The 19566-nt window shown below is 46.1% G+C and overlaps 1 protein-coding gene across 1 annotated transcript in view; it reads right to left on the bottom strand.

The window, feature by feature from the left end:
• The window catches only part of svep1 (sushi, von Willebrand factor type A, EGF and pentraxin domain containing 1), a 206251-nt gene extending 193642 nt beyond the window's left edge, over positions 1 to 12609 (bottom strand). The window contains exons 1-3 of the mRNA XM_078215305.1: positions 12550 to 12609; positions 11395 to 11650; positions 3455 to 3631 (exon numbers count right to left, since the gene is read on the bottom strand). Of these exons, the coding sequence (XP_078071431.1) occupies positions 3455 to 3631; positions 11395 to 11650; positions 12550 to 12609 (493 nt within the window). The remainder of the gene's footprint in view (positions 1 to 3454; positions 3632 to 11394; positions 11651 to 12549) is intronic.
• Between the last annotated feature and the right edge of the window lie 6957 nt (positions 12610 to 19566).

The raw sequence follows: 19566 nt of genomic DNA on the forward strand, positions 1-19566 counted from the left end.
GAGTTGAGCACCTGTCCATCTGGTCTGAGCCAGGCAGGACAGTGCAGTCAGTGGGGGTGTGATGACTTCGGCCAGGCTAATGCGGTTGGCTTGCTAGAGTATAAACTGCCTGATGTGTCTTGCCTATAGACACTAGCCTGAAAACACTTGATGGCCGACCGCCTGGGAATGCCAGGTGCAGTAAGCTTTTGTTTTAAGTTTCCTTTGTGATTGATTTTTGGTTTGGGCTGTTCCCCCTCCTTTTGGGGAGCTGCCCCTTTTAATTTGTCCTTCAGTTAATTTGAGTTCGTTTACCTGATTGGTGTCGAAAGAAATACCTGATGAGTGTTAATTGATGGTTAAATCAGGGAGCCTCATGGTCCCTATTTAAAGCAGGTGTGTCAGACTCCCAGCCTGCATTCAGCAGGGAGCAACTGGAGAGCTGGCTGTGTACAGATGTATGGTGTAAATAAAGTAACTTGGTGATGGGACCTTCACCTCCGTGGAGTTATTACAGGGGGGGCAAGGGGTCAATAAAAGTGGGAGCAGGAGGAGAGTGGGGCGGATGAGAAGGAGCAGTTGAGAGGGGGAGATTTGAGGCTGTGTTCCCCCCTCCTCCCCCGAAAGAACAGAGCTTCTATCCTTTTAAACAGGAAATAAAGATCTCATATTGAAAGCAACTAGACAAACCAAATGATTGGCAACAAATGTACCCTCAGAGAACAACTGGCTAGGAGTTGTTCCAATTACAATGATCCTTTACAGTACGACAGACATTCCCACAGCACATCATCCAACTCCAGGATCAGTTTCAGGCGGATTCACTGGGAATTCTTGAATTTTCACCAAGTCCCAGTGTAGCCCAGGGTGTCTTGATAACCATCATTAGGACAGATGTTTGCCGTCCCACCAGGCATATACCTCAAGTCAGATTCTACCCCCAGCTGACTCGGTAAACCGCTTTCTCAGTGAATGTTCTGCTCTGAGGATTTTATTTCTCTACTCAGTGATTGGGGAGATTCATTATTTTGCAAAGAGTCAGGGCAAACCAAGCAGAGAGATTTATACCATGGCTTCCCCACAATACAATTACATCTGACAAATAATAAAAATGCCTCTAGAATCAGTGTTGACGTCCCAGTTTTACACACAGCGTTATTAATAAATTTTGTGTCAGGCTGTGTGTTCAAACTCTAACTTAATTGCATTATTAATGATATTTTGGACATCGTTCTTTATGAAATACTCATAGCACCCCATGCACCCCGGACATCCTCTCTTCCACCTTCTTCCGTCAGGAAAAAGATACAAAAGTCTGAGGTCACGTACCAACCGACGCAAGAACAACTTCTTCCCTGCTGCTGTCAGACTTTTGAATGGACCTACTTTGCGTTAAGTTGATCTTTCTCTACACCCGAGCTATGACTGTAACACTACATTCTGCACCCTCTCCTTTCCTTTGTCTATGAACGGTATGCTTTGTCTGTATAGTGCGCAAGAAACAATCCTTTCCACTGTCCACTAATACATGTGACAAAAAATAAATCAAATCAAACAAGCCAGCATTGCAGGGATTACCTGGTGAATTGTTCAGGTTTTGGTTGTATTTGGGGGCTTTTGAGTGAAAATAGAACTTTACAAAAGTTCAATTTATTTGCCCAGGTTCAACTTTTCTCTGAATGGATGCTATATTGTGACCTGTCTGAAAGCTGTATCCAATAAATCAGCCACGTTTTAGTGCCTCAATAATTGATCTCTTTTACCCTGCTCCATGTGCACATCAAGCATTATCTTCTGATTGATGCATAAAGAGAGATGGAGGACTTGCATTTATATAGCGCCTTTTACAACCACCAGGTGACTCAAAGTGCTTTACAGCCAATGGAGTCCTTTAAAGTGCAGTCACTTGTTGTGATGTAGGAACACGGCAGCCATTACACGCACATACAAACAGCAGTGCGATAATGAGCAGGTTATCTGTTTTTGTGATGATGACTGAAGGGTAACTGGGGGCGGCACGGCGGCACAGTGGTTAGCACCGCTGTCTCACAGTGCCAGGGACCTGGGTTCGATTCCCGGCTCGGGTCACTGTCTGTGCGGAGTTTGCATGTTCTCCCCGTGTCTGCGTGGGTTTCCTCCCACAGTCCAAAGATGTGTAGGTTAGGTTGATTGGCCATGCTAAATTGCCACTAAGTGGCAGGGGGATTAGCAGGGTAGATATGCAGGGTTATGGGGATAGGGCCTGGGTGAGATCGGTGCAGACTCGATGGGCCGAATGGCCTCTTTCTGCACTGTTGGGATTCTATGATTCTACGACCAATTTTGTGAAATGACCAATTATGGGGGAGGGAAAGGATGGAGACCAGACTACAGATCTTGGTGGTGTTGGCACCTGAACCAAACTTCTCCGGCTTCCAGGGAATTTACAATTTTTCAATGAAAATCGATGTTCTCAACCATGGAACACGGCAACGTAACATAAGGTAAGACTTCTCCCAAACAGCTGGTTGATGCAGCGCTGAGGAATTGATAGAAGCAACACATTAATGAACAATTCACTAAGATGTCATTAAAAGGTTGCAACATGCCATTCGATCAGGTGGGGCTATCACACAGCGTTGAATTGGGTGACATCACTCGACCATCAGAGAGCACCCAAGGGTGCAACACCATTAGCATTTCACTGTTTTTAATCGGATATTAAAAAGATAGAAGTCAGTGATTTACTGGTTCCCAGAGCATATGGAATTTTAAAATCTATTTGTCTACAGCCTTCAGGAGAATTGATACTGGTCCCCAGTGGTGCCTTAGGGTAAAAGTAAAATACTGCCGATGCTGGAATCTGAAACAAAAACAGAAAATGCTGGAAAATCTCAGCAGGTCTAACAGCGTCCGTGGAGAGAGAATAGAACCAATGTTACTCTCTCCACAGATGCTGCATACCCAGTGATGCCTTCGTTGACTTGTGTTTTTAACCTGTGTAAATTTAAACTCTGGTTGATTCTCCGAGGAATAATCAAAGTTAAATTTAAAGTAAAGTTTATTTATTAGTCACAAGTAGGCTTACATTCACACTGCAATGAACTTACTGTGAAAATCCCCTAGTCGCCACACTCCGGCGCCTGTTCGGGTACACTGAGGGAGAATTTAGCATGGCCCATGCACCTAATCAGCACATTTCTGGAGTGTGGGAGGAAACCAGAGCACCCGGAGGAAACCCATACAGACACGGGGAGAATGTGCAAACTCCACAGAGACAGTGACCCAAGCTGGGAATCGAACCCGGGTCCCTGGCGCTGTGAGGCAGCAGTGCTAACCACTGTCATCGTGCTACCCTTTCCTGAAGCATGGTGAAATGATTAATTCCACTCACTGAATTTAAAAGGTCGCAGTTTTACAATCGGTGCGAAAGTTCTCCCGCAGTGTCCCACGGCAATGGCAATGACCGGCACCCTGAGGACACAGACACTCCTACCTGTACACTCATGCTGCAGTCCCTTCCCGTAGTAGCCTTTCTCACAGATGCACTCATACTGGCCCGTGTTGGTGCCACACTTGCAGCTCGCCATCTCATCACAACAGTCCTGGGCCAGGCCACAGAGGAATGAACACCGACCTCGATCTTCCTGGATGTAGTCGCCAGAAGGAAGATCTATAAAGAAGGAATAGCGCACATAATTTCCACATCTGGAAAGAATCCAATCGGCATCATTCGTTCCAATTGGTTTTCATCGAATCTACAGTGCAGAAGGAGGCCACTTGGCCCATTGAGCCTGCACCGACAACAATCCCAGCCAGGCCCTGTCCTATCCCCATAAACCCACATGTCCTCTATCCCCGTAGCCTCACACATTTACCCTCCTAATCCCCTTGACATTAAGGGGCAGTTTATCACAGCCAATCCAACCTAACCCGCACATCTTTAAACTGTGGGAGGAAACTGGAGCACCCGGAGGAAACCCACGCAGACACGGGGAGAATGTGCAAACTCCCACACTGACATTCACCCGAGGCCAGAATTGAACCCAGGCCCCTGGTGCTGTGAGGCAACAGTGCTAACCACTGCGCCACTGTGTCGCCCTGAAGAGAACTTTCTGTAGCTCCTTTCACACTCTCAGTGACCCTGAACTCTGCTGACCCTGAATGGTCTCTCTCTGACCTTGAATGGTCTCTCCTGCTCTGGGGCTGAGTGCAAAATGTGACATTCCCTCGCTTTGGCTCAATGGCTGGCACTCTGGCCTTTGAGTCACGTATTGCTGTGGATTCCAATTCCACTTTGGAGACTTGAGCACAAAATCGAGGATAGTCTGCCTGTAGAACGGAGGGAGTGCTGCATAGTCAGATGTGCTCTCAGATGTACTGTTGAGGCATTCTCTGTCCTCTCAATCAGGATGTAACAGGCCCCCCCAAAACCTCTATAAGATCTCCCCTAAGCCTCCTACGCACCAGGAAAAAAGTCCCAGTCTATCCAGCCTCTCCTTATAACTTAAACCATCAAGTCTCAGTAGCATCCTAGTAAATCTTTTCTGCACTCATTCTAGTTTAATAATATCCTTTCTATAATAGGGTGACCAAAACTGTATATAGTATTCCAAGTGTGGCCTTACCGATATCTTGTACAACTTCAACAAGACACCCAACTTCTGTATTCAATGTTCTGACCAATGAAACTAAGCATGCCGAATGCCTTCTTCACCACTCTGTCCACCTGTGACTCCACTTTCAAGGAGGCCTTGATCTCTTTGTTCTATAACTCTCCCCAATGCCTTACCATGAACTGAGTAAGTTCTGCCCTGATTCAATCTGGAGTTATCTGTACAAAGTCATTAACCCATTTAAATGCAGCTTGATGTTTACAATGTATACCTCCCAGTGTTCTCAGCTACTGAACTGGACTGAGGAGGAACATCATTCATTATTGCTGAAAAGAAATACCGTCATAGCTTTTCTTCTTGCAGTGATCAGGATAGAGACAAGAATACCAAATTTCCAAGGGAGAAATTTGGTGTTCTTGTGATTTGTCCTGATAAGTGCAAGATGAAAAACTTTGGCAGCATGTCTCTTTCTTCAACAATACTCAAGTTCTCTATATAATTAATTGTAACAGAAACAGCAGTGAGGATTTATTAAAAAAAGATGGCAGGGAGATTATAAATTGCGTTTGTGGATAAATTATACCAAGACTTTTTTTTTGGTAGAAGCTACGATGTGTTAAACTGCCGTTCTACTTCCAGGTATCGTGGTGCTTTAAGTGCTACCAAAGGCATCCCCAGTTGGGAAATTAATGTTTGAATGGGAAAACTTTGAGCAATATGTTCTTAGGGGTATATGACATAGTCAACAGATGGGGGAAAACCTGGTACAAACACTTGGCAAGAAGCAACAATAGTTTTTTTCTGCTTTGCTGAAGTGGGACTTGAACCTGTGATGTTCTGACCTGAGACTGGAATTTCTAAACCCTGAGCTTGATCAAAAATGATAGATTTTAAGGTGCATCTTAAAGGAGGAGAGAGGCAGAGAGATTTAGGGAGGGAATTCCAGAGCTTCGGGCCAGGGCAGCTGGAGAAAATTAAAATCAGCAACTGGTGAGCGGCCAGAATGGGGGAATTGGAGTTTTTGGATGGTATGCGGAGATGGAAGGGCTTGGAGATGGAGAAGGTGGGCGCTTCTTGGATGCAAGAGAAGGTCCACCGGTGTGAAACAGGCGTACTTATGTACGTATGTGGTGATGGGGAACTAGTGCTGGAAAAAGCAGCAACACAGCATTCAAAACGCGACACGGTGGCACAGTGGTTGGCACTGCCGCCTCACAGCGCCAGGGACCCGGGGCAGCACGGTGGCACAGTGGTTGGCACTGCCGCCTCACAGCGCCAGGGACCCGGGGCAGCACGGCGGCACAGTGGTTGGCACTGCTGCCTCACAGCGCCAGGGACCCGGGTTCGATTCCAACCTTGGGTGACTGTGCGGAGTCTGCACGTTCTCCCCATGTCTGTGTGGGTTTCCTCCAGGTGCTCCGGTTTCCTCCTACACTCCAAAGATGTGCGGGTCAGGTTGATTGGCCATGATAAATTGACCGTTAGTGTCAGGGGGACTAGTAGGGTAAATACATGGGATTTATGGGAATAGGGCCTGGGTAGGATTGTTGTCGGTGCAGACTCAATGGGCCGAATGGCCTCCTACAGCACTGTAGGGATTCTATGAAAACAAAAATGCCTGGTCTACCCATCTGACAGCGTGCTAAGGTGCAAGTCTGGTTTTCCTGGTCCCTCACAGAGCAGATATCCGTAACGGTGCCATAGATGTAATGGGGCTGCATCTTTTATGCTAATGAGTCCCTGCCTGTCCCAGGGTCAGGGGTCGAACCAGCCTGAAACTCTATCCAATGGCGAGAATCGTTGCCCCTTTGTTTCTCGAGGTGGGTGCGCCATCCTCTGGTAGAATGGAAAATAGCAGCTGTCACTGTCACAGCAACACTCACTCGTTTCAATACTCAAGAACAGAGGACTGAGGGTAAGGCTATCCCGGCTCTGTGAGCCTGCTCTGCCATCTGACATACTGAAATTGGGGGAGATGGTGGCATATCGGGAATGTCACTGCACTGGTAATCCAGAGACCCAGGATAGCTCTCTGTGGCCACAGGTTCAAATCCCACCATGGGAGCTGGTGGAATTTAAATTCAATTAATAAATCTGGAATTGAAAGCTAGTCTCAGTGATGGTGACCATGAAATTATCGTTGTTGTAAAAACCCATCTGGTTCACCAATGTCCTTTAGGGAAGGAAATCTGCGGTCCTTACCTGGTCTGGCCTACATGTGATTCCAGAGCCACAGCAATGTGGTTGACTCTCAACTGCCCTCAGAAATGACCCAACAAAGCCACTCAGTTCAAGGGCAACTAGAGACATGTAACTAATGCTGGCCTTGGCAGCGACAGCCACATCTCATGAAAGAGCGAAGAAAAGAAAACATGCTCACAGCTTGAGGATTTTATCATTATATTCATAAATTTACAAGAGGGACACAGAAATGCGAAACCTAATCCTCTCCATCTAATTATTTCAGCATAGAATCCCTACAGTGCAGGAGCAGGCCATTCGGCCCACCAAGTCTGCACTGACTCTCCAACAGAGCATCTTACCCCTGCCCTGTCCCCGTAGCCCCACATATTTACCCCACTAATCAACACATCGTGGGGCAATTTAGCATGGCCAATCCACCCAACCTGCAAATCTTTGGAGTGTGGGAGGAAACTGGAGCATCCGGAGGAAACCCACACAGACACGGGGAGAACGTGCAGACTCTGCACAGACAGTGACCGGAGGCCAGAACTGAACCTGGGTCCCTGGCGCTGTGAGGCAGCAGTGCTAACCACTGGTGCCACCATGCCACCTAAACAATATACGGGTGTCTATGTTACATGTCCTCTCATGCTTTACTCTCCAAAAACTGGAGGTCATCTAAAGTTCCGCCAACATCCTTTCTCACACCAGATACCATTCCCCTATCACCTCTGTGCTCGTTGACCTGCATTGGTTCCTGGCTAAACAATACCTTGATTTTAAAATTGCTGTCTTTGTTTTCAAATCCCTCCATGGCCTTCGCGCCTCCCAGTCTCCCACAATCCTCCGAGATAGCGTGTCGCTAATCCTGACCACACCAGCGCCCCTGATTTTCATCACTTCACCCATTGGTGGCCGTGCTTCAACGGCCAAGACCCCTGGCTTTGGAATTCTCTCCCTCTCCACCTCGCTACCTTGTTTTCTCCCCTTTAAGATGCTTTCTTCAACTTTGGTCTTTGTCCAAGCTTTTGGTCACCTGCACTAATAGTTCCTCACAAATCCCAGTGTCGAACTCTGCTTTTCAGTGTTCTGGTGAATGGAATTGGAATGTTTTATTACACTTGAGGAGCTATATAAATGCAAGTTGTTGTTGTACAAGAGTCTTATTTAGCATATGGCAGAAAGAAAGATGGCAGCCATGACTATCGGACGTCCCAAAGTTCTTTCAAGGTCCTTCTGAAGTGTATTGCTGTTGCAAGTTAGGAAAGATAGAAGTTAGTCTGTACACAGCAAGCTCCCACAAACAGCAATGTGATGATAAGTAGATAATGTGTGCTGAGTAATGTCGGTTGCGGGATAAACATTGGCCTGGGCACTAAGAGAGCTTCCCTGCTCTTCTTCACAGTAGTGGCTGTGGATCAACTACCTCGACACAAGAGGGCAGGTGAGATCTCAATGTCTCACTCAAAAAGACAGCACCTCCGACAGTGCAGCTCTCCCTCAGTACTGCAGTGTCAGCCTGGATTACATGCTCAGATCTCTGGAGTGGGACTTTAACCCCCAATCTTCCTTGAATCGGAGGTGTGACTGGCACCTACTGTTTTAAAGTTTATTTGTTAGTGTCACAAGTAGGCTTACATTAACACTGCAATGAAGTTACTGTGAAAATCTCCTAGTGGCCACACTCCGGCGCCTGTTCGGGTACACTGCGGGAGAATTTAGCATGGCCAATGCACCTAACCAGTATGTCTTTCAGACTGTGGGAGGAAACCAGAGGAAACCCACGCAGCCACGGGGTGAACGTGCAGACTCCGCACAGAGTGACCCAAACCAGGAATTGAACCCGGGTCCCTGACGCTGTGAGACAGCAGTGCTAACCACTGTGCCACCGTGAGCCATGGCTGATGTTGTATTAGTCATAGAGTCATAGAGATTTACAGCATGGAAACAGGCCCTTCAGCCCAAGTTGTCTATGCCGCCCCTTTTTTTAAACCCCTAAGCTAATCCCAATTGCCCACATTTGGCCCATATCCCTCCTCTATACCCATTGTACCCATGTAACTATCTAAACGCTTTTTAAAAGACAAAATTGTACCCGACCTCTGGCAGCTTGTTCCAGACACTCACTACCCTCTGTGTGAAAAAATTGCCCCTCTGGACACTTTTGTATCTCTCCCCTCTCACCTTAAACCTATGCCCTCTAGCTTTAGAATCCACTACCTTTGAGAAAAGATATTGACTATCTAGCTGATCTATGCCCGTCATTATTTTATAGGCCTCTAAAAGATCACCCCTCAGCCTTCTATGCTCCAGAGAAAAATGTCCCAGTCTATTCAGCCTCTCCTTATAACTCAAACCATCAAGTCCCCGTAGCATCCTAGTAAATCTTTTCTGCACTCTTTCTAGTTTAATAATATCCTTTCTATAACAGGGTGACGAGAACTGTACACAGTCTGTACAACTGTACACAGTATTTTACTCAGGTAATTAATATAAATAGGAGTAGTTACGTTTGTAAAGTGCCACTTCAAATCAAACTTAGCAAAATGGTTTATTTCACAATGAATTACATGCATTTCTAACAGCCAAGATGGCAAACTGATCGACATATTGAGAAAGAATTGATATTTGATCCGTGTGGATATGAAGCCTTTTTAAAAATTATTCATTCACAGGATGTGGGAAACCGATTGGCTCTGGTTGGAGTAATTGGATAAAGTGCAGCGGAGTGCTGGAATATTATTGCTGAAACTCAAAGGAAGAATTTACAAGTCAGTTGTGAGACCAGTCTGGTCATATGGAAACTTGGGTAACATCGAGAAGAGGGTAACAATGACTGGATGTTACTGAGGTGTGGATGCAAAGCGTGTGGAGTAATGAAAAGGAGGTGACCAGGAACCGGCACATCAGAAGGTCAGTGAAGATTGTGGGAGCATCGAAGAAAATAGCTGAGAGAGGGGTGGAGGGGGATGGGAGGAGGGGTGGATGGGAGGAAGGATGGTGGGGCGTGGGGAATGGGATGAAGAGTGATGGGGAGTGATGGGCAGTGGGGAATGCCGAGATAAGGGCCTGTGCTCCTTCTGGTCAGCAAGGGAAACCAAAATGCAATTCTGAACCTTAACCAAAGGTCTCTGACTAAATTGGTCCCAGTCTGCACACTTTAAGGTGGGACCTCACTGGCTTCTTGCAGTGCCCCACTTGCCTGCAAACAGAGCTCGTTAAGAATCATAGAATTCTACAGTGCAGGAGGTCATTCGGCCATTGAGTCTTCCATCGACCAAAATCCCATCCCCATAACCCCATGCATTTATCCTAGCTAGTCCCTCTGATACTAAGGGAGAATTTAGCATGGCCAATGGATGTTGCCTGGTATGGAGGGTCTTAGCTATGAGGAGAGATTGGGTAGACTGGGGTTGTTCTCCCTGGAAAGACAGAGAATGAGGGGAGATCTAATAGAGGTGTACAAGATTATGAAGGGTATAGATAGGGTGAACAGTGGGAAGCTTTTTCCCAGGTCGGAGGTGACGATCACGAGGGGTCACGGGCTCAAGATGAGAGGGGCGTAGTATAACTCAGACATCAGAGGGACGTTTTTTACACAGAGGGTGGTGGGGGCCTGGAATGCGCTGCCAAGTAGGGTGGTGGAGGCAGGCACGCTGACATCGTTTAAGACTTACCTGGATAGTCACATGAGCAGCCTGGGAATGGAGGGATACAAACGATTGGTCTAGTTGGACCACGGAGCGGCACAGGCTTGGAGGGCCGAAGGGCCTGTTTCCTGTGCTGTACTGTTCTTTGTTCTTTGTTCTTTGTTCAATGCACCTAACCAGCACATCTTTCAGAATGTGGGAGGAAACCGAGCACTCGGAGGAAACCCACGCAGAAACGGGGAGAACGTGCAGACTCCCAAGCTGGGAATCGAACACGGGTCCCTGGCGCTGTGAGGCAGCAGTGCTACCCACTGTGCCACCATGCCACCCCTCGGAAAAGAACTGTGTCGTAAACACCGTCTAGCTAGTGTCAATTTAACATTCTCCCCGCTCCTGTTGAGATTATGAAGGGATTGAGTAACGTAAATGTGGAGATGTTCCCCCTTGTGGGGGGAGACCTAAGCCAGGGGAGGTCATCAAAATAAGATATTTGCTAGTAAATCCAATAAAGGACCCAGTAGAAACATCTTTACCCAGAGAGTGATGAGAGTGTGGAACTCGCTACCACAGGGAATGATTGGCATGATGTGGAGATGCCAGCGTTGGACTGGCGTGGGCACAGTAAGAAGTCTCACAACACCAGGTTAAAGTCCAAGAGGTTTATTTAAAATCAGGAGCTTTTGGAGCACTGCTCCTTGACACACCTGATGAAGGGGCAGCGCTCCGAAAGCTTGTGATTCCAAATAAACCTGTTGGACTTTAACCTGGTGTTGTGAGACTTCTTACAGGGAATGGGTGAGGCGAATGGTATAGATGGGAAAATTAGGCAGGAGATAGGAACAGGGGGTTAGAGTGAGGTGAAGAGGGTGGGAGGAGGGTCATGTGAAGCACTAGTATAGACCAGTTGGGCTGAATGGCCTGTTTCTGTGCTGTGGACTGGCTGTTATTCTGTGTGATGCCGGACCGCGGACTGCGCAGGTTCCTACCTTCGTGGAGCGCCCTTCGGGCCAAGGCTTCGAACTCGGCGAAGCTGTGCAAGATGTAGCAGTGTTCCTCCTTGGGGTGCGACGCCATGTCCTGTAGCTCCCGGATATTGCCCTGCCATATGCCCAGCGTAAAGATCTCCACCCCCAGGTCCCGCAGGGAGGCGGCGATTGGGCGCGGGTCCCCGCCGTTTGAGTAGCCGTCGGTGATGAGGAAGACCACTTTGGTGGAGTTGGCCCGTGAACGTCGCAGGATTTGCTGGCGGGGAGAAGAGCGAGTGTGTTACTGGAGTAGATCAGCCCTCAGAATTTCCTCAGAATTGCTCTCCATGCTGCCACAGTTTGGCCGGGAGTGCCCCGGAGGAACCACTCCCACAATTCCAGCAATCGGGATACAACAGAATGGTAGCCATGACAGGGAGATGCCACCTCTTTAACCTGTGATTGTCCCTTTCTCCACTCGCACTATCTGTACCTGTAAAGACTCGATTTCCTGTAAAGACTCACATTCCAACCATTCTTCACATTCCAACCTGCAATTGTGTCTTTGCCTATATATGCTGTGTTTATGAACCTACCACTTACCTGATGAAGGAGCAGCGCTCCGAAAGCTTGTGATTCCACATAAACCTGTTGGACTTTAACCTGGTGTTGTGAGACTTCTTACTGTGCAACAGAATGGGATCAGCTCCCAACAATTTCTCTGCGATGGATTCTCATCCAAAACTCTCACCCTTCACCATTTCGAAAACGTGAGCAGCCGCAACCGGAATCTTCAATGTTTGTCTCAGACATCTTTGTTTTTATTCACAAATAACAACAACACAGTTTCATCATTAGATCGGGGATGTTAAAGGAAAGGGACTAGGAATGGCCTGATTGGGAAAGGAAAGGGAAGCGAGCAGGAGGGTGGGAATAGGATATGAAAAGGGATGCCGAGCATGATTAGAATGGGAATTATTTTAAAGATTCTGAGGATTAAGCAGGAGACGGGGATTAAACTGGGTTGATCCAAAGAAAAATGCCAGCACATTCTCGATGGGCCGAATGGCCTGTTTCTGGGCCAGAATATTTTACGACTTCACGATTTGATCTCTGAAATGATCATTTGTCACCAGGTTAGGCAAAGTTTTGTTTCCTTGGTAGTTGTGAACCCACTTGGTTTGGTGAAGGGGCAGGGGAGAAGAGGGAGGGGGCGGGGGTTTGGATGAGTTTCATGGGTGAGATTCTTCTAAAGGTTCCAGGACAGCGATTGGGACAGAGGAAGGGGAGGGGGTCTGGAAAGGAGGAACGAGCAAGAGAATGTTGGCGGGCCTGCAAGGGTGAGAGAAAGTTATAGAGATAACTCCGCATTGCCTGTGTGAAGTTTGCACGTTCTCCTTGTGTCTGCACGGGTTTCCTCCGAGTGCTCCGGTTTCCTCCCACGCTCCAAAAGATGTTTGGGTTAGATGGAATGGCCATGGTACAATTGTGGGGTTATGGGGAGGGGGCAGGGGAGAGGGCCTGGCTGGGATACTCTATCAGAGAGTCAGTACAGACTTGATGGGCTGAATGGTTTCTTCTGCACTGTAAGGATACTATGATTCTATAAGGTGGAGTGAATGAGGGCAGAATTCTAAAGGAGGACTTGTATCTTTTAATTGTGCGGTAGGTGCTTGAGCCAATGCGGGTGAGTGAGTGACGGGGCGCGGTGTGAGGGTCACAGTGAGGTCGGTGCGGGCAAGAAAGAAGGACATTGAAGAAATTGAGGTAGCAAGGATCAGAGTTCACCAGTGACGGAGTTAGGGAGAGACTGACAACAAAACAAAGACAGATGTTGCAATCTGGCCGAGGGTTTGGAGTAGGATTTGGAGACCCAAAAACTGAGATTGCTGGTAGCTGGATTCACCCTGAGGCAGCACAGTGGCACAGTGGTTAGCACTGCTGCCTCACAGTGCCAGGGACCCGGGTTCAATTCCAGCCTCGGGTCACTGTCTGTGTGGAGTTTGCACATTCTCCCCGTGTCTGCGTGGGTTTCCTCCGGGTGCTCCGGTTTTCTCCCACAGTCCGAAGATGTGCAGGTTAGGTTGATTGGCCGTGCTAAATTGCCCCTTAGTGTCAGAGGGATTAGCAGAGTAAATAAATGGGGTTATGGGAATAGGGCCTGGGTGGGATTGTGGTCGGTACAGACTCGATGGGCCGAATGGCCTCCTTCTGCACTGTAGGGATTCTATGATTCTATGGATTCACCCTGAAGTTGAGAAAGGAGGAGACAACTGGTTCAGATGTTGGAATCGGTGTGGAGAAATGTTCGGAGAACTCCAGAGATGGCGAGATGGAAGTGTGTGTGTGGGAATAGGATTTAATTTCCATTTTCATTTACTCTTAAAGTTCTCCTCTGCTGAACATCATTCCCATACTGGTCGGAAATTCTTTCATATATTACACTGATCCCCAGGGTTTTGAGACAATGCCTTGCATGAGTCGTAGCTTTGGTGTTTATCAACCATGTTTTATGTAGCTTGATTATTGACTTAAAGTAATAGGAGCTTAACTGTTCCCGTTGCTTTTAGGTCAGTTTATCACCGGTTTGCCTCTCAATCTTACTTGTAAGTCAAATGATTCCTGGTCATTATATTTCAATTTCTCTTTGGGAGAGAAAGGATCCCTTAAGTATTTTTGTAATTCGATCGTTTATTTATAAGCCCGCAGTGCTGTCCATCATCGGTACAACTCATGCCACTAGTTGTTGGCTTTCTCAATCAGTCATTGAGTCAGGAAGCAGTGTTGTAAGGTTTCTGTCATTGCGATTGACAGAGTTAGCCCTTTGACTGTAAACAAGACCACATTTTCCAAATACTGGACTCAGAACCAAGAGTCCCAAATGTTTTTTAGAATTAAATGCAGCAGGGATGCAATGTTTGGTATGCTGTGAAGATTAATGCCTGATAATAAATCAGAGAGGTTTAACGATGCGGTTTTAAATCATTCTGAGTGGCTATCAGCCCATGCCTCCAAGCTGGGCAAATTAAATTCTGCACAAGCGTTATTGCTACATATTACACAAGAAAGCGGAAAGATTTTAAGTTGATGTAGAGTTTAAGGACTGGTTTTTGTGATTATATTTACTCCAAAGCACAGAAAGGGGCCATCTGCTTCATGGTGCCTGAGCAAAAGAGCAACCCAAATTAAATTTTTTTAAAAGTTTATTTATTAATGTCGCAAGTCAGCTTACATTCACTCTGCAGTGAAGTTACTGTGAAAATCCCCTAGTCGCCACACTCCGGCACCTGTTCGGGTACACTGAGGGAGAATTTAGCATGGCCAATCCACTTAACCAGGATTGGATAAAAGCAAATTACTGCAGATGCTGGAATCTGAAACCAAAAGAGAAAACGCTGGAAAATCTCAGCGGGTCTGGCAGCATCCGTAAGGAGAGAAAAGAGCTGACGTTTCGAGTCCAGGTGACCCTTTGTCAAAGCTTTGAACGTCAAGCCGGGTGAACGCAGGGTTTAATTGTTCCTCAGTTTTCTTTTGTACCTCCTTTCTGTTAGTACGCTCTCCAGCTCAGTGAGCAGAGCGGTGTAGCTATCAGCAATCTGTGATCCATCTCAATGAGATGTCGATTAGCCCCGTTATTTTCCAGCCAAGCTCCTGATCTCGACCTGACTATCACTGCAGTGCTCCAAGCGTAAGTCCTTCCCTATGAGGAGTGAGAGCAAATTGGATGACCTCTTGACTCCCCAAGTTCTTTTCTTGCGAGTTGTGGAGCAACATTAAAGCTCTTTGATTAAGCTCAGTGAGTAAGTGATGAATTCTGCTATATGTTTTGATAAGGTGGGTGTTGAGGTAATCTATTAATTTGACGTTGAACTTAATTGATGGTCTCTGTGTTTCTATAAGGATTCAGAATGCCAAGATTCTTATTCTCCTACACACTAAGTTCTGTAACTACATTGCGACTGTCCATGTCAAACCCCACTGGTCCTCTATCTCCTTCTCCCTTCTTCAAAGCTTTCCACCTTTTCCTGCCTCCAAGACCAGCTCTATCCAAAATATCTTCCATACAGCCTCCTGGCCAGTGAAGTGAGCTGATTTACCATCCCATATTCCCACTACTTCCTCACGGATAGTTTCTCTCTCAGCCAATTTTTTTCCCACCTCATCGATTTAAGGACCTTTCTCTTCAGCTAATCCTTCTACCTTCTCCCTTTCTCCAATTGAAACACATGCGCTTTGTGCCCATTCATAGAGAAAGGAGAGAAGCTGGAACTCACTGCCACAGGGTGGGGTTGAGGTTAGCAGTGATACATTTAAGGGGGGGCTGGGCAAGATGGTGGCATTGTGATACTGTCAATTGACTAGTAATCCTCAAGCTAATCCTCTGGGGACATGGCTTCAAATCCCATCGTGGCAACTGGTGGAATTTCAAGAAAATCTCGAACATAAAGCTAGTGATGGTGATGGTGACCATGGCAACCATCATTGATCATCATAAAATCCACCCTGGTTCATGAACGTCCTTTCAGGAAGGGAAATCTGCCAACCTTACTTGGTCTGGCCTACATATGACTCCAGACCCACAGCAATGTGGTTGACTCTTAATTGTCCCTCTGAAATGGCCCAGCAAGCCACTCAATTAAAGGACAATTCGGGATGGGCAACAAATGCTGGCCTTGTCAGCGAAGCCCACACCCCATGAAAGAATAAAGAAACGCAAGGGAAATGAAGGTATTGAAGGATATGCTCAGAGGGGGAGACGAAGGAGGGGTAGAGGCCCAAGTGGAGTAAGCATGGATTGGCTGGGCTGAATGGCCTGTTTCTGTGCTCATTATATCATGCATCCCTATGTAAAAAAAAGTATATATATTTACCAAATTCCTTTTGCAAGTTACTATTGAATCTGCACCGGATACAGGTGAACTGGTGGATTTCCAGAAGACATTTCATAATTTCAAAGATTATTGCAAAAAACAAAAGTTCATGATATTGGGGGGGAGGGGGAGGGGGGATGCAGGGTAGTAACACATCAGCATGGACAGAAGATTGGCTGGCTGATGGAAAACAGAGTAGCAAAAATAGGTAATTTTCTGGTTGGCATGATGTAACAAGTTGCGTGCCATAGGGATCAGTGCTGGGTTCTCAATGTTTAACAATTTATATAAATACCTTGAATGAAGGGACTGTAGGTATGGTTATTAAATTTGCCGACGTTACAAAGATAGATAGGCAATTAAGTTGTGAAGAGGACATAAGGAGGCTACAAAGTGATTTATGTAAGTCATGTGATGGACAAAGATCTGGCAAATGTAGTATGATGTGAGAAAATGTCAAACTGTCCATTTTGGCTGGAAGAAGGAAAAAGAAGCATATTATTATCTAAGCAGTGAGAGATTACAGAGCTCTGAAGTGCAGAGGGATCTGGGTGTCCTAGTGCATGAATCACAAAAGGTTAGTATGCAGATACAGCAAGTAATAAAGGAAAACTAATAGAATGTTGTTGTTTATTGCGAGGAGAATTGAATAGAAAAGTAGAGAAGTTATGCTTCAATTATATAGGGCACTGATGAGACAACATCTGGAGTATTGTGTACAATACTGATCTCCTTATTTAAGGAAGGATGTAAATGCATTGAAATCAGTTCAGAGAAGGTTCACTAGTCTAATGCCTGAAATGAGCAGGTTATCTTACGAGGAAAAGTGGGTCAGACTAGGTTTGTATTCACTGGAGCTCAGAAGAGTAAGAAGTGACTTGATTGAAAGATTTAAAATCCCCAGAGGCCTTGATAGGGTCAATGTGAAGAGGATGTTTCCTCTTCTGGGAGAATCTAGAACTAGGGCTCACCGTTTTAATAACAGGATCACCCATTTAAGACGGAGAAATGATTTATCTCCGAGAGTCTTGCGTCTCTGGAACTCTCTTCCTCAAAAGGCAGCGGAAGCAGAATTTCTGAATATTTTTAAGGTAGAGTCAGATAGATTCTTGATAAACGAGGGGTGAAAGGTTATTGGGGGTAGGCGGGAATGTGGGGTTGAGGTTACAATCGGATGAGCCGTGATCTTTTGGAACAGCAATGTGGACTCGAGGGGCCGAGTGACCTACTCCTCTTAATTCATATGCTCCTATGTGTCAGTTTTTTCCTGGATTTTCCGGCACAGTGCATTCCAGATCATAACAACTCGCCGTGCATGAAAAAAAACATGTCCTCAAATGGTTCTTTGGCCATGGACAAACAGTTTTCATTTTGTGAGCAGAAGAGAACACAAACTGTCCCATTGAGGTGCAAACTGCAGGCAGTGTCTAAGCTACCAACAAAGATTCAATGTCATTGAGACACCCCCCTCCCCCCCATTGGAAGGCAAAGAGAAAAGCAGGAATAAACATTCCAGAAAGTTTGAAGTTTGTGTAATTTCTCCCGGACCCTCTAAGGACATCGAGTGAAAATCCAAAGATGTCGCTCCAATTTTGCATTCCATTTAAATTCAGCAGTAGATTCCAGTAAGGGAAGCATTGTTTTCCGTGGGGTAGTTGGTCATTCTTGACCGTACTTGCTATTATCTTCAGTCATGAGTTTAACCATCTCACCCTCTATCATGACAAGATTTCATTCAAAAGGAATGGAATAAACACATTTGATTGAAGACATTCAACTCCAAGCAATAAACTGACAGCTCTCCTGACATTTGTACACCGGTCATCCGATGTGCTCACAGCTGTTTGTCTCATTGGTTGTGTTGTAACTCACGCCCAGTGTTCCACACTGTACAGATGCTCATCATCAGCGTTCAGTTATTCATCCTCATTCCTTCTTGGACTTTTCTTTATTTATAACCATGTCCAACTCACTTGTAAGAGCTCAAAGCTCTTTAAGGACAGGAAATGTTTATCATTGCAACCCATCAAAACAGCGTCTTGGTGTCTACCCTGCTGAACCCCTTAAGAATTTTCCACCTCTCATTCTAAATTCTACGCAATGTTTTTAAAAAAATTCGTCCATGGGCTGTGGAGCATTTATTGCCCATCTCTGAAGGAATTAAGCTCAACCACATTGCTGTGGCTCTGGAGTCACATGTAGGTCAGACCAGATAAGGACGGCAGATTTCCTTCCTCAAAGGAAGATTAGTTTAAAGTTTTTTTTATTAGTGTCACAAGTAGGCTTATGTTCACTCTGCAATGAAGTTACTGTGAAAATCCTCGAGTCGCCACACTCCGGCGCCTGTTCGGGTACACTGAGGGAGAATTTAGCATGGCCAATGCACCTAACCAGCACGTCTTTTGGTCTGTGAGAGGAAACCGGAGCATCCGGAGGAAACCCACACAGACACGGGGAGAATGTGCAGATTCTGCACAGACAGTGACCAAAGCTGGGAATTGAACCCGGGTCCCTGGCGCTGTGAGGCAGCAGTGCTAACCACTGTGCCACCATGCCGCCCCAGATTAGTGAACCAGGTGGCTTTTTATGATAATTGACAATGGTTTCATGATCACCATTAGACTTTTAATTCCAGAGTTTTTATTAAATTCGTATTTCATCATCAGGCATGCTTGGATTTGAACCCGGGTCCCCAGAGCATTACCCTAGCTCTCTGGATTACTGGACCAGTGACAATACCACTACGCCACTGCATTGCCTCAAGGGACAAACCTTTCATTCCGGATTAAGTCCATTGAACCTTTGCTGTGCTCCCTCTCAGATAAGTATGTCCTTTAGGTAAGAAATCAACCTGCAAACACTGCACCGAGTGTGGTCTCACCAAGGCCCTATATAATTGTTTTGCTTCTTCAGAGAGAAAGGAAGAGATTTCGTATTGCTCCCTTCAGCAGCTTTTCCAAATGATTTTGATGACTTCTCTCTGTTTCTGGCTTGGCAAAATCAGTTCATAAAACTCCTGTCTGTATATTCCAAAACAGGAAATCGAATAGTGTATCTTGCAGTCATTGATGTAGAATAAGAAATCATATTCTTGATCTTTTACCTTAAACTTTTGATACATTTCAGATCATAGAAACCAGCAGAGAAAGTGGTTATTCCATCCTCCACAGAGAGGTTTGAATGTCTGTTGGGGATCTGGCTGGTTAGCAGTTTCCATTGTGTTTACCAAAATACAGTTGGTTAAAATATTGAAGTCCAGTACTTTGCATTTTCATGTCTTCCTTTCCAGAGTCTCTTTTGAAGTGGACCTTGACAACCCCCC

Source organism: Mustelus asterias, chromosome 6 (assembly GCF_964213995.1).
Source record: "Mustelus asterias chromosome 6, sMusAst1.hap1.1, whole genome shotgun sequence".
NCBI lineage: Eukaryota > Metazoa > Chordata > Chondrichthyes > Carcharhiniformes > Triakidae > Mustelus > Mustelus asterias.